Source organism: Topomyia yanbarensis, chromosome 2 (genome assembly GCF_030247195.1).
Source record: "Topomyia yanbarensis strain Yona2022 chromosome 2, ASM3024719v1, whole genome shotgun sequence".
In the NCBI taxonomy this organism is placed as follows: domain Eukaryota; kingdom Metazoa; phylum Arthropoda; class Insecta; order Diptera; family Culicidae; genus Topomyia; species Topomyia yanbarensis.
In genome coordinates, this window is record NC_080671.1 from 428,778,882 (window position 1) to 428,795,140 (window position 16,259).

Below are 16,259 nucleotides of genomic sequence, written 5' to 3' on the forward strand. Positions count from 1 at the left end.
CAAAAAATTGAAATTGATTTTTTATGCTTTATCTAAAAATACAATTCTTTGAGAAGAACATTTTCCCAAATTTTTATAGAGATCCGAGAAATAGATAGAAAGTTACAGTGCTTCCAGGCACGCTTCGTATATCAAGAGCAGTGGTAGCTTGAAACGATTCAATGAACGTAATTTTAAGTAAACATGATGTTCCATATCTTTTACTGAACAACTGACTTAATGTTTGATATCGTTGTCCAAATTTAAAAAAAAATATTAAAACATTCGAATTGGATTGTAATTATTATAGTTACATTCGAATTTTATTGTTTTGAAGGTCTCAATCTACACATGAGCAAAATCCTAAATTTGAAATCATTTTCGTAAACTGCGCTTAAGCCGCTCTTACCATAAAAAAAAATAAAATTTTAGCGCAACAGAAATCAGCCAACAAAATGTCGGCCTACCTATATAGCAACGAGCTGAGTATGCAACAAATGAATGGCTGGCGTCCAAAAGGGGCTAACCCCACTTTGAGTCTTATGGAAATTCTAGTTTTCTCGTTAGTTTTCCGAGGTTTTAAGAAAAATTAGTCTATCGATTCGCAATTAGTAAATTTCATGTTTTAGCTCACATGTAGGCGAACTCGATATAATACTGTTTTTAGTTGGATTGCATTGTACGTTGAGGTTTCGGCCCAAATAGTCGTTCATGAAGGTGAGAGTCACTCACACACTTGCTATGTATGGCTGTTTTCTATCGAATATATATTTCTTGCATAAATGTATATTTTTAAGCGCATTTTTTCGAAAATTCCAGTGAAGGTCTCATGTCTCTACATTGAAAGTTGACCGAGCAAATAAGGGATTAAGAGAAAAACGGTACACTGTGGTCGAAAAGTTAAAAAACGTGGAATCAATTATTATCTTTCGTTATAGAGTTATGGTGTCTTTGGAAAAGCTGTTGTATGGCACTTAGCACTTTATTCGGTTGGTTTAGTTCGGAATTCAGTCGCTAGGACAACATGCCTTCTGTTAAAGACAGACTTGTCGCTCTTTACCGTGAGAACCGACATATTAATAATAAATTATTAATAATTGAAACACTTCTATCACCAAATTTGCTTTGCTGTTTAAATTAGAGACTACGCTTGTTTCACCAGACCTAAACAGAAACAGAAACAAACCCAAAATGAAACAGATCGATTTTCGGAAATACTAGAAGATGACCTTCAAATTCGAGTCACTTATATTTCTTCTAGTATTTCCGAAAATCTTCGGCACCAAATCAACATTAACCCAGACGTCAAACCCTCTGGCAGAAGTCGTTCTGTCAGATTTTTTTCAGACCGGAACCGCGTAAATCGCGAGAACAATTCTAATGGGTGCTGTACCAAAACTATCGCAATATATTCCGAACAGAACTATTGCAGAAACTGAATAAAGCTCTGGCAGAAGACCGGCAATAATGTACATTCCAGGCAGAATTCCTGCTCAAACCAACGACCGGTTTGCTGCCAGAAATCTGATAAAATGCATACACATTTTATCCACAACTAGTTTCGCAAAATGTTTAGAAAATTCTACATATCTTGTTTATATTTCTGACCAAATTTCATTCATTTAAAACAAGTTGTCATAGGTTCAGGAATTGTTAAGCTTGTTGATTTATTTTTTAGGCCAAAAAGATTTACATCTGTATTTCAAGAGATAAAAACATCAAATAATTACCTAGTACACGCTTCACACAACAAGAAAAACAAAACAGTAAGAGAGTATGTTTCTAAAAACAACGACGTCCAGCTAAAATTATAATAAGATTTATATAACTTTGCTGAGGTTTTTCAGTTGATGATAAATTCATTTTCGTATAATAGATTTCTTTATCCACGTTTTGGAATACGCTTTTTCTAAATGTTGTTCTATCTGCATTGACGGCGCACAGTGGGACGGAATCAAAAAAAGCCGGACATTGATATTTGCGACGAAACTATTGGTTATGGTACTTTGATGTCTTCGGAAAGGTTTCTTCAGTTTTTAAGTAGTTTAATATAATGTTGGAAAATTTTTATTTAAGAGGGTATATACGAAGATAATAATATGACCGAGTATTCTAAGCAACGAAATACCTTGTTCATCCAATGACGAAGAAAATAATTGGCAGGATACTGATGAGTTATGAGCATCTCAATAACAAAAAAAATAACTTTGAATGTCGGAAAATATGGAATGAACTATAATATTTTAAATGTTTATTAATTTCACATAATAGTGTATTTTTCATGCTTCATAATACCAATAATTTATTGAAACGCTAGTCTATTTTGTGTCCAAAGTTCTAAAACCAAGGATATTCGGTGATATCGGAAGTAAAAAGCAGGATAAGATTTTAGTGAAAAATTAGCCAAATTCCCTCTTTAGTTCTAGTTGTAGCTGGGTTGAACGGGGAGAACACCGATCCACTGTGCATGCAATAAATTAACCTCTGTATGAAATGTGTACTACGTTGAAGGTGTGTTTATCTCTGTAGATAAACAAACCATCAAATGCTAGTTTTTTCTGGGCTGGTTAAGTACTCTACTTTAATAGCAAATGATAAATTTCACGAAAATTTGGTCTATTTTTAGAAGCAGTGTTTGGATACGAGATAAACAATGATTTTATTTCACATAGGGAAAAAACAACTAAGAAGTGAGTGAGGTGCTATGAGAAGTGTTTTGGGAGAAAGGAAATCACACCGATTAGAATTATGAATCAAAAATTACAAGTAAAACAATTAATTAATTATCAGAACGAGAAAATAAAACCGATAACTTTTTAACTGAAACACAACAAGATTCGACATAATTGAAATACTTGAGTGCATGCTACAAAGCAGGCTGCCTACGATCCAGGAAGCAGTATACTATAGCATAAAGGGAGACCGCGATCGCTTCCGGTTCCCAGCGGCGTTCCTGGCGATGGCAGCAACCGGGTGCTTACCTGTGCGATTGACAGTTGGACTTTCTAGCCACCGTTTTTTGTTAGTAGTGTGCTTTGGCGCTTACGTACGGCAATGGAACGCATTTATCTCGAATGGGTGCAGCAAACGCACGCACACACATATGCGGGAGAATGGGAGTAGTTATTGTTAAGGATGGGGGGGCGAACATGGGAGGTAATGTCATTTGAGGCGTGCGTGTGCGGATGCGTGGGGAAGTTGTTGGAACGCATGAGGTGCCGATTAGTACATTTGCGATAATTTTTTTTACGATGAGTAGCGGTTTTTTTTTGTTGGAGAAAGAGAGAAAAAACAATGTTCATGATATTACTATACAATGCAGTTCTACTGACTCGAAGCTATGGTCTTGAGCCTGACTTTTCCTAAAGAGCGAAGGGTTTCAAATGAACAGTGTTATCGCTGATGACTGGGTTAATTACGTATCCAATTGAGCATCTATGTCTACTACTATGTTAGATTCTAATAAAGTAGTAACTATTTTTGGCCTACTCTCTTTTAGTTTTTGGCACGAAGAATAAAGTTTGTGTTTAATTTAATTCTTAGGGGTAGATCGAATTGAGCTGAACGTCGTGCTTAAACTATTTACATTTCAGGACATGTTTTCTGTTTTTTTTATTGTTTCATTTTCTTGGGCCCGGTAATCTGACGCTTCATTTCTCCTGTAATGCAACAAATATTCACATTTTCCTTCACAAAACAAAAACAAAACAGTAAACAGATTTTTCTTCTTTGCCTATACGACCCCTTGCTCAGCAGGTTGCAGAATTTGCATTAAATATTTAGATGCAACTGTGCTGACGGTGCTTCTATTTGCCAAGCTATTTACGTTCTTTTTCCCCCGTCGACCTCGCCAGATGTTTGAATAGAGAATGAAAAAGCTACCTACAATCGTTCTTGAACAATTCCTAATGCAAATGTTTCGCCTTGCCACAGGCTACCCACATGTCTACTAAGCTAGATTGACCAATCACAAAATGGGCAGCAGGAGATCCCGGAAGAAAAAAATCGTTTGGGATAGGCGTCTTCATCTGCCGATCGTTTCGTTGATGTGGTACATGCACACTAAAAAAATCTGAATTTTATCGTTGACGTAATTGCAAACATGACACAATTCAACAAACCGTAATTTACGAAATGACGGAACATTACCGTGTTCCGTTTAATTTTACATGAAACATATACTTTACATGCGCAATAACATAAAATTACACTTCCTACCATTCAGAACAAACGCTGTATGTGGAGTAAAATTACATGATTTACGAAATTAAACGTCATGTAAAATTAAAATCAAACGTAAAACTAAGTCATTTTTGATGCTCGTATATGTCAGGGTCAGGAGACTAAAATTTACACTGTTTGTTCTAGGTGTGTGCTTTCACTCATTAGTTCTGTTGATGTATCTCTACTAGTAAAAAGTTCGTTAAGCAAAGTTCCCTAAATTTCTAGATTTGAGTAATTCTAGAGAAAATTTTCAATAGGACGTAAGTAACATTGAGAGCCTCTCTTTGTTTACTTTCTCTTTCGTTTATTACGACGTCATTACAACACTTTGCACTAATTTTCCAGTACATATCGAAAGCCGACGGGTTTTACTAGAATATTATGCGAAGAGTAGAGTAGTAAATGTTGAAATGGCCGAGTAATGAACAGAAGAGAAAGACCCCAAAGAGAATCTCTCATTGTTACTTACGTCCTATTGGAAATTTTCTCTAGATTTTCTCTAGAATTATCCGAACCGTGTAACTATCTTCTAGAGATTTACAAAGCTTTGAGGTTGCATTAAAGTTTCAGTAGATTTAAAATTCTTTAAATAAGAACTTTTTACCAATACAGATTTTTCTAACTGCTCACAAAAAAAATAATTTGACTGGAGAAATGAAACGTCAGATCCGTTGGCCGCCTGAAGATAACCGGAATCAGCATTAATTGGCATACCTCGTTAAAATCTTAACTCTATTGATACTCTTAAGCAGCTGGAATGGCTAAGGACTACTAATTATACTAATTATCCAGGTTTATTCTTTCCTTCAATTCGATTCCGACTTCCCTTCTGATTATATTTACATTGCCATAAGTGCACCACTTTAATCCTGCTATATGGGTCAGGTCCAAGCAAGCCATTATGGGCACGGCCAACTTGGTTGTCTCTGTACAACAATTCAGCTGGCAGAAAGTTTTTTTGAAAATATGTTAGTTTTTAATTAGATCTCATGTTTACACTGTCGCCGGTGTGCTTACTCATCGTCGGTGAAGTGTACCTCCAAAAGGTCAGGACTTCGGACCGGCTGTGTTTACTGCTTTATGCAACCTTGGGCTGCAGCAACTTTGTCGCCGCTCGCCTACTACCATCCACGTGTTGATTGTACATAAACGTGAAGATTATAATCTACAGCGTCGTCACAGGATAGGGTTATTTTCGAAGGAGCTCTTTGCACAAGACGAAAAATATGTTTCTTTTATCCTTACGGTCTACCCCTTAAGCTATGCAGGTTAGTGCCTTTGTGTTTGTGTTTCGTTTCGTTAATTTTTGTTAGGAGCCTGTTCTGATGTTTGCTAAATAGCCTGTCCTCTAACTTTACCTAACCCTTGCGAGTGCCTTCTTATCTTATACTAACGGAGTAATCCCTAGCCAGGGCTCTTACCTCTTCGCCCACCGTGCTGGGGTACATGCGGTTCGGCAGGTTCTTCTCCAGGCTGAACTGGTCCTCGGTGGTCTTCCGGTACACCGGATTGTCAAAGTTCATCGAGGTCGAGTTTCGGTGCACGTAGTGTCGGTACACACAATAGGCAATCTGAAATAGAAATAATTCTCATTGTAGTTTCTGGCTTGCAACACTGGTTAGTTTTTTTTCGGAAACTTACTCCAAAGATGACAAAGGCAATGCCAGCGCAGATAGCGATAACGAGTGCGGCCACCACTCCGGAGTCGTTTTCCACCACACCCGGTTGGATGATGGTTCCGTCGGTACCGTTTCGCATGGTAGCTGGAGGAGCGTGGCATGAAAGTAAAAGAGAATAAAGAATGAGACATATAAATAAATGTTGATTAAATATGACATAGGATTTTATTATCTGCATGATGATAACTGCACAACCCCCAGCGATGCGAATAAAAGGACATTTCCTTTTTGATGATTATCCTCAATAAAATCCCTTAACCTGGAACAATTCCTTCCTTTGCCACCATTTAGGAAGCACATTCTACAAGGATTTATCTCGTGTTAACACCGCACACCCATCTACTGTCACACAATCACACATAAACTCCGCCACCAGAAGACATAAACCGCAGAAAATTTAATGAAATAAGCAATGAAAACAGAAAAAGTATATTAATTAAAATCATTATATAGGTACGGGACAAAGTATCCGCTTGTTCACAATAAATAAACACAGATAAAACTTCCGACTTTCCGGCAGACTGAGCACGCTTCGCAAACAGGCTCACCCCAACCGCGTGGTGGGACAGCGAGCGTGCGAAATACGACGAACGACTACGCAAATGAACAACTTTTTCCTCCGAGTTGTGTTTGATTTATCAATCGATAGCGATAACTTTCTCTTAAAAGTCTCAACTGTGTCTCCTCGTCGAAACGGTCAGTAGATGGTAGGTAGTAGCTATAGATTGCCGGCTGAAAACTCAAATAGAAATCCTTTCTACTCCTCCGCTGCTGGTTGTGACTGGCTGGTGTTGCCGAATGGCAAATAATTAAACAACTCTGTCATTTGAAGGGGTGCAGATGGCACGCTTGGAATCAAGCTGCTGCTACTACTGATGAAACTCACTCACAGTGGCAAGTTAAATAGACGGAACGAAAAAGGTATCAAGTTGGAGTTGGACATTTTTGCTGGAGTGATAATTAAACACCACAGCGTTGAGTTTTCTACTTAAAAACTTTTTTGTTCGAGAGGGTACGAAATAGGAGCATTTACATCCTAATTTTTTTATCTTGAATTTTGACAGTATTTTTTATTCTGTTCGTCTAATTAATAGGCACAAATGCGTTAGCTTGGCGGCGCCAAATTCATTTTTTTTCAACATTTTGATGTCTTAAAACTAGGAGGTTACAATTTTGAAGTATGTTTTTATATAAAGAGGAAAAATTTTACAGCTTTCTTATAACTAGAAATACAATTCAATGTACAAGAGTGGGAACAATAGTGTTTTATAAGCAAAGTTTCAACAATCTTAAAACTAGGAATCCAGTTTGATACACAAGAGGGGAAACATAAGTTTTTTTATGAATAATTTTACAGCTATCGTAGAACTAAGAACACAATTTGATATACAAGAAGGGGAACAAGTGTGAATGAGAAATTTTACAGCTATCTTAAAACTAGGAATACAGAATATAAATTTGATTTATTTCCAACATCGGTATAGCAACAGTTGTGTCAGGGACAGGACATGATGACAGAGGGAGAAGAACAAAATTTCAGGCAAACGGGAGATCAGCGACATGACTTAGAGCCTCAGGCTACCATGATGTCAAGAACGATGGGTGAAATTCATCGGACCCACGGGGAATCGGGTTACTCTCGCTACAAGTTTTTTTTTATGCAGGCGTGATAAGGGCGACTGCGGTCCTATAATTGCACTCTGGTGCTGGTCGGCTCCACAAGGCAGGACAGGGAACTTTAAAAAATGAGAAATAAAAGTGAGGGGCTAAATTGGGATATTTATCGTTTTATTGAAATTGTAAATAAGGGGCATATAGGGGCGATCGCGATTTGCTAGCATATCCCGGGCTGGGACATTGGGTGGTCTAACTCGGGCCCGAAGGGAATCCTTTAACAGAGAACTTTTTTTTTTGGTTCAGTGTATTCCTACCGATTAGTTGTTTACATAAATCGCTCCAACTATTTTTACTTTTTGACGAGATTTGTGAAATTTTTATCGTTGTTTGTCGTGTTAATCGACTCAGTATTTTGTTTTTAACATTGTTATTGTGCAGTGTGAAAGTGTCTCCTGTTTGCTTTTGTGTTGCGAAAAAATCAGCGAAGAACGTAACTGAGTGAACTTCTGTGACTTAACCACCAAAACTTTCCACCGAACGCAGCGCCATCTATATTTCATTGTTCGCATTCTCAGATCGGCACGCATTATGGCAAGTGCATGCGATCACTGCGCGAAAACCGTCAATTCGAATGACGACTTTATTGAATGTATGGGTTTTTGCAAAAATGTGGTACATATGCAATGTGGGAAACAACTTAACAAGCCGTTTTTGAAAGAAACTTGCGGAAAACCCAAACTTATTTTGGATGTGCAATGAATGTGTCAAGCTGATGAAGTTTGCTCGCTTTCACGACACCGTTTCTTCACTTGGATGTGTTATCGCTGCTATCGCTGGGAAAACGGATGACGTCTGTGCTCAACTAAAGGCCGAGTTATCCAAAAATAACCAGCAAATTTCGCGCCTGGCTAGAAAGGATTCAACAGCTACTCCAGTCCGGCCAAACTCCGGTACCTCTCGACCACCTCAGAAACGTCGTCGCGAGGATGGCCCTGATCCGAGCAATATTCTTGTTGGTGGTCGAAAGCTAGTCGATAATAGCAACATTGTTACGGTTCCACCTCCCGCGCCGTTGCTCTGGATGTATCTTTCCCGCTTTCATCCTAGCGTTAGCAAAGAGACTGTCGAAAAAATGTCAAAAGAAGGACTAAATTGTAACGAGGAGATAAAGGTTATTTCGCTTGTTAAAAAAGGCATAGACGTCAGTACTTTGAACTTCATATCCTTCAAAGTTGGAGTTCACCCAAAGTACCGTGATGCAGCTCTTAATCCTGACACATGGCCGCAAGGCATACTGTTCAGGGAATTCGAAGACAGCCGTACCCAGAACATTTGGAGCCCGCCGACTGATTTTCCACCGCCTCCAGAAGAAGCATGTAACTCTCTAATGCAACCCGGCCCATCAATGGTCCTGCAGAGGACTCCGCAACGATTGGCCATGCCACTATACCAAGCCACACCGCCCTTGTGAAGGAGTATCGATGCCGATCGCATACTGGGATGCAACGCAGTTGGTACTATGGAAGCCCTCGATCCCCCCGCTACAGTCGAGCCCTTGCCGCCAGCGTTCATCAGTCGTCCCGGTCCTGTATGTGTGGGTGGGGAAAGGGTCTTCCAAGCCGCCTTTCTCGGCAAGTATTATAAAAATTGTAACGATACAACGGTTGAACCGATTCACGCTTCTAGCTCATCGTACGACTCTCGCCGCAAGCTGCTACCACCCCGTTCCTGCTCTCCGCATTCCGCCATCGGGTTCCAACGCATACTGGGACGCACCGCAGTTGGCACTATGGAAGCCCTCGATCCCCCCGCCACAGTCGAGCACTTGCAGCCAGCGATCATCAGTCGTCCCGGACCTATGTGTGGGATGGGTGAAAGGGTCTTCCAACCTGCCGCAAATGGCAAGTATACATCTGTTCCGAACACTTCAAGCGCTGATGTATTCTTCGCTTCCAGTTTTTTGCCTTTTGCTCCGACATCTTGTTATCAGATGCCCACCATTTCTCTCGACGACCACGATAGTCGTATTTTGGGGCGCGACGCAGTTGATTCGGGATGCCTCGAATCCCTCACCACAGTCGACCAGGCGACCGTGAACCGTTCCGATACTGTTCGTGGGATTGACGAAAGGATCTTCCTACATGGCAACATGGCTTCGCTCTCTGCTGTACCTGATCCGTCCTCCAACAACATCGAGGTTTACTACCAGAATGTTGGTGGCTTAAATTCATCAACGGACAGCTATTTGCTCGCGACCACGGGTTGCTGTTACGACATTATCGCCTTGACCGAGACGTGGCTCGACAACCGTACTCTGTCTCGCCAGGTCTTTGGTTCAACATTCGATGTCTACCGCTGTGACCGCAATGCCCACAAGACATCAGGCGGTGGTGTTCTTATCGCCGTTCGCCGTGGTATAAAAGCCCGAGTGATCAACGATGACCGGTGGGCGAGCTCCGAGCAAGTGTGGATATCAGTGAAACTTGCCGATCGCAATCTGTTCCTGTGTGTTGTGTATTTTCCACCTGACAGAATTCGTCATTCCAGCCTGATCGATGTACATCTTTCCTCCGTTTCTTTTATCGCCGCCCCGTCTGATGATATCGTTATACTGGGCGACTTCAACTTACCTGGCTTGACGTGGTGCCAAGCAAGTAATGGTTTTCTACGATTGGATATCGAAAAATCTGCGCTTATTAATAATGCCAGTTGTATTTTGGACAACTACAGCAGCGCAACTCTTCGGCAAATTAATAATGTCACCAACGAGAATGGACGTACATTGGACCTCTGCTTTGTAAGTGCCCGGGACTGCGCTCCGTACTGCTGCACTGCACCGACTCCTTTAGTCAAGCAGGTGCGTAATCATCCCCCACTACATCTTGTATTCGCTGGTAACTTAGGAGTGAATTTTGAAGACGTCTCAAGCTCTACCGTCTACGATTTTAAAAACGCTGACTACGACAGCATCGTTAGCACGCTGTTGGATATAAACTGGGACGAAAATATTAACAATGACGACGCGAACGAAGCAGCGATGACGTTTTCTAGTATTCTTAACTACCTTATCGACCGCCATGTACCAAAACGAACAATTAGTACCGATGAACACCCTCCCTGGCAATCAACCGTCCTTAGACGTTTAAAATCTGCCAAACGAGCTGCATTTAAAAAATTCTCGAAGCATAAGACACTTGCATTACGAAATCACTACTTTCAACTCAACCACGAATACAAACAACAAAGCAGACGCGCCTTTTTTAGACACCAGCGAAACGTCGAGCGTCAACTGAAATCCAATCCCAAGTCTTTCTGGAAGTATGTTAACGAGCAGCGAAAAGAATCCGGTTTGCCATCTTGTATGTCGTTTAATGGAGTTTTAGGCACTGACACTAAGGAAATTTGCGAACTGTTCTCCGACAAATTTTCAAGCGTTTTTTTTTCCAAAGAGCGCCTGCCACCACAAGTCGCTGCCGCCGCTAATTTAACTCCTTCTCTAGGACGAACCATCAACCGAATTTGTGTCGATAATGCTGCCATTCTTGCAGCAAATGCCAAACTGGAAGCATCTTGTTCCCCGGGTCCAGATGGTGTTCCCTCGATTTTTGTCAAAAAGTGCATCAGCGGGCTTCTTGAACCACTTCGGCGAGTCTTCGAGCTATCACTCACTACTGGTACATTCCCTTCCTGCTGGAAAGCAGCGCACATGTTTCCAGTTCATAAAAAAGGAAACAAATCGGACATTGACAATTATCGGGGAATCTCGTGCTTAAGTGCTGTATCAAAACTGTTCGAGTTGGTTGTGTTAGATCCTATTTTCTTTCACTGCAAATATTACATTGCAGATGACCAACACGGTTTCATGACTAAACGATCGACAACGACAAACCTGCTCTCGTTCACAACATATGTAATGGATGGATTCGCTGACGGATTGCAAACCGATGCTATTTATATGGATCTATCTGCGGCCTTCGACAAAATCAACCATGATATCGCAATAGCGAAGTTGGACAAACTCGGCATTCATGGACAACTTCTGCGCTGGTTTCGTTCCTACCTCGATGGAAGGCAACTCCAAATCAGCATTAAGGACTGTCTATCTGCACCATTCTTCGCTACATCCGGCATACCACAAGGAAGCCATCTCGGTCCAGTAATATTCCTCCTCTACTTTAATGACGTCAATTTCACATTACAAGGACCCCGCCTTTCTTTCGCCGACGACATGAAATTTTTTCAACAAATACGCGATAAAACCGATGCCGAGCTTCTTCAGAGGGAACTGAACAGCTTTAGTACGTGGTGTGATCTAAACAGAATGGTTTTAAACCCGAGCAAATGCTCAATCGTTACGTTCACGCGGAAACGCCAACCGACTCAGTTTAACTACCATTTCTTCGGCTCGAGCATTCCATGGCACTCTCACATCAAAGATCTCGGAGTAATCATGGATTCGGCATTAACATTCAAACCACATACGTCATACATCGTGGATAAGGCATCACGACAGCTTGGGTTCATCTTCCGAATAGCGAAAAACTTCAGGGACGTATATTGTCTTAAATCGCTTTACTGCGCGTTGGTCCGCTCAACGTTAGAATATTGTTCAGCTGTTTGGAATCCGTACTACCAGAACGGGATTGACAGAATCGAGGCTGTCCAACGCAGGTTCATACGCTTCGCCCTTCGTCATCTCCCATGGCGAAACAGATTTCAGCTGCCGAGCTATGAAAACCGTTGCCAGCTTATACACCTCGATAAACTCAGCATTCGGAGGGACTGCTCTCGAGCCCTGTTCGTCTCGGACTTACTCTCTGCCAGAGTGGATTGCCCTACAATCCTCGGACGTCTGGATCTTCAAGCCCGCGTTCGAGCTCTACGCAATAACTCCCTTCTGCGAGTTCCGTTCAGGAGAACCAACTATGGTTGCCAGAGCGCTGTTACCGGACTCCAACGAATTTTTAACAGTGTGGCGACGGCCTTTGACTTCAACAGGACGCGGAATGCGATAAAAGTGAAAATGTTGTCAATAATAAAATGTAATTAGTTTAATCAACCACCATTGGGGCCAAGGGGCCTGTTGGTGAAGGTAATAAACAACAACAACAACAACTGACGTCACAATACTCAGCACAAACCCGGACAACGTGGTCGATGTCGTGATAACCCTCGTCACAAGCGCACAGACTACTCTCTGTAAGGCCAATACGCCGCAAATGCGCATCCAACGTGTAGTGGTTAGACATGAGCCGGAACATTACACGAATGAAGTCCCGACCCACATCCATCCCCCTGAACCATGGCTTCGTTTATACCTTCGGGATAATGGAATGTAACCATCGTCCAAGTTCCCCATTGCTCCACGAGGTTTGCCAACTGTTGAGTGTCCTCTGACGACAGATGCTGAAAAATTCGTTGAAGCAAATTGGTCTTTCATAGATGTCACCTTCTAATGTGCCCACCTTTGCTAAAGAGTCGGACTTTTCATTCCCCAAGATAGAGCAATGGGAGGGGACCCAAACAAAGGTTAGCTGGTAAGATTTTTCAGATAACGTATACAAGGACTCCGGTATCTTCCCCATAAAATACGGGAATTGTTTTTTGGGCGTCATCGCACGAAGGGCATCGATAGAGCTGAGGCTGTCCGAGATGATGAAGTAGTGATCTGTGGGCAGAGTGTCGATGATCCCAAGGGTGTACTGAATAGCAGCTAATTCTGCGACGTAAACTGAAGCGAGATCATTGAGATTGAATGAAGCGGTGATAGTATTATTGAAGATACCGGAGCCAGTGGACCCATCGAGATTTGATCCGTCAGTGTTGAACATTTTGTCACAGTCGACTTCTCGAAATTTATTATAAAATATATTAGGGATCACTTGCTGGCGTATATGGTCCGGGATTCCACGAATCTCTTCCTTCATGGATGTGTCGAAGAATACAGTAGATTCAGAAATATTTAGGAAACGAACACGGTTGGGAGTATATGAAGAAGGATTAATGCTCTGTGCCATGTAATCGAAGTACAAGGCCATAAATCGGGTTTGAGAATTAAGCTCGACGAGCTTCTCGAAGTTTTCAATCACCAACGGGTTCAGAATGTCGCATCGGATGAGCAATCGATATGAGAGCTCCCAAAATCGATTTTTTAGCGGAAGAACGCCCGCCAGCACTTCGAGACTCATCGTATGGGTCGAGTGCGTGCAACCCAAGGCAATGCGCAAGCAACGATACTGGATTCTCTCCAGTTTTATGAAGTGTATGTTCGCAGCGGAACGGAAACAGAAACACCCGTACTCCATCACCGACAATATCGTTGTTCGGTATAACCTGATCAGGTCTCCTGGGTGGGCACCCCACCATGTTCCAGTTATTGTTCGGAGAAAATTGATCCTTTGTTGGCATTTCTGTTTCAGATACCTAATGTAACATCCCCAGGTACCTTTAGAGTCGAACCAGACCCCGAGATATTTAAATGTGAAGACCTGATTGATCGTTACACCCATGAGTAGAAGCTGGTATTGCGCCGGCTCACGCTTCCTGGAAAAGACGACCAGTTTTCAGTATTCTCCGTGGAGAACTCGATACCCAGCTGCAGAGCCCAAGCAGACAAATTGTCCAAAGTATCTTGTAATGGTCCTTGTAAATCGGCAGTTTTGGGCCCTCTAACAGAGACTACCCCGTCATCTGCAAGTTGCCTTAGCGTGCATGAATTGACAAGACAATCGTCAATGTCATTCACATAAAAAATGTAGAGTTGGGGACTTAGACATGAGCCCTGGGGAAGACTCATGTAGCTCTCTGAAAGAACATTGATGGACACTGAGTCAAAAGCCCCCTTAATATCCAGAAAAACTGATGCCATCAGCTCTTTGCTAGCATAGGCCATCCCTGTGCCTTAGCGGAAGCCAAATTGTGTGTCTGACAGTAAGCCTTTTGCTTCAACCCAATTGTCGAGGCGAAACAAGATCATTTTCTCGAACAACTTCCTGATACAGGAAAGCATTGCAATCGGTCGGTACGAGTTGTGGTCGGAGGCTTCCCGGTTTTGCGATGGCGATGACCTTCACTTGCCTCCAGTCATAAGGAACAATGTTACCCTCAAGGAACTTGTTAAGTAAATTCAGCAAACGCCTTTTCGCAGAATCAGGCAGATTGAAGAAGTTGAATTTGATTCTGTCTAACCCCGGGGCGTTATTGTTGCACGATAAGAGGTCAAGTGAGAACTCCACCATCTAAAACGGTGTTTCGTTCGCGGTATCGTGAGGAGACGCGGTGTGGTATGTTTTCTGTACCGGGACAGAGTCCGCACAAATCTTCTTGGCGAAGACGAATATCCAGCGGTTTGAATATTCCACGTTCTCGTTGATACTGTTTCGGTTACGCATACGTCGAGCCGTACCCCAAAGAGTGCTCATAGATGTTTCCCTCGTTAACCCGTCGACGAACCGGCGCCAATAACTGAGTTTCTTGGCTTTCATCAAACACTTCATTCGCTTTCCTAGCGACGCGTACTGTCGATAGCTATCGGGTAACCCGTCGTCCCGAAAGGCTTTATATGCAGTGGACTTTTCCGCGTACAGTTCTGAGCACTCTTTGTCCCACTAAGGGGTGGTAGATCGTCCGTGGGTGCTCGCGCCGGGCGCTGGTTTAGTCTGAGCTTGATTCGCACTGTCAAGAATCAAGCCAGCCAACAACGTGTACTCTTCCTCCGGAGCAAGCTCTGGAATGGATTCGATTTTAGCGGATATCGCGGTTGCGCAACTCTTCCAATCAATGTTCCGTGTGAAGTCATATGAGACATTGATTGTTTCTCATGGTCTTGAACCGTTAGCAATTGAAATTACGATAGGCAAATGGTCGCTACCGTGGGGATCAGGGAACACTTTCCACGTGCAATCAAACTGTAGCAAAGTTGAGCATAGAGATAAATCCAACGCGCTTGCGCGTGCTGGTGGTGTGGGAATCCGCGTCATTTCCCCCGTGTTTAAGATGGTCATGTTGAAATTGTCGCAACGATTGTTATTATTATTATTATTATGTTTATTAAGGCTTTAACCACTGAGGGTCATTCGCCTAGAAAAAAAGAAGTCATTACATTGTATTTTACAAAGTCCTTGAGTTCTTCGATTAGATATTGCACTCGGTGGCAATAATACGCTGGTAGGGCCGCGTGACAACCTCCCCAGCACCCGGTCCGTGTCGCAAAGATCTTGGATTATTGTTGATCTATTATCATCGTGAAGACAACCCCATACCGTACCGTGCGAGTTAAAGTCTCCTAGAACTAGCCGCGGTGCCGGTAGGAATTCCGTGATATTAGAAAGCGTTCGGTTCCCTACCCACGCTCTAAGGGGAATGTAGATGAAAGCAATGCTAAGGTCTTTGATTTTGATCCTTATTTGACAAGCGACAACTTCAATACCTGGTGTCGAAGGGAGGTTAATACGATTGAAAGAATAGCACTTTTTGATCCCCAAAAGTACTCCTCCGTAGAGGTTTTCTCGATCCAGACGGATTATATTAGAGTCGTGGAAGTTGATATCTATTTCGGGTGTTAACCAAGTTTCACATAAGGCGAAGGCATCACATTTTAATTTTATCCCCGCGCTGTTTGTACGCAGGGAATAATTTAAGAGTATGCGAAGGGCCCCTCCAGTAAATACACTTTTCAGTGTCTTGGTCACAAGAGTCATCCTCATGCTTTCCACCGCACTTGACACATGGTTTTTATTGCCACAATAGGTGGATGTGTGG

General features: G+C 42.2%; 1 protein-coding gene across 8 annotated transcripts in view; it reads right to left on the reverse strand.

Moving 5' to 3' along the window:
• LOC131685359 (low-density lipoprotein receptor) overlaps positions 1-16,259 on the reverse strand; it is a 993,025-nt gene that overhangs the window by 9,035 nt on the left and 967,731 nt on the right. For 6 of the 8 annotated variants that reach the window (XM_058969026.1, XM_058969025.1, XM_058969030.1 and 3 more), the window contains 2 exons: positions 5,845-5,966; positions 5,625-5,774 (listed from right to left, as the gene is read on the reverse strand). In XM_058969026.1, the coding sequence (XP_058825009.1) occupies positions 5,625-5,774; positions 5,845-5,966 (272 nt within the window). Of the gene's footprint in view, positions 1-2,960; positions 3,049-5,624; positions 5,775-5,844; positions 5,967-16,259 lie in introns of all 8 variants that reach the window. The other 2 variants (XR_009304782.1, XM_058969027.1) reach the window with 2 other exon arrangements.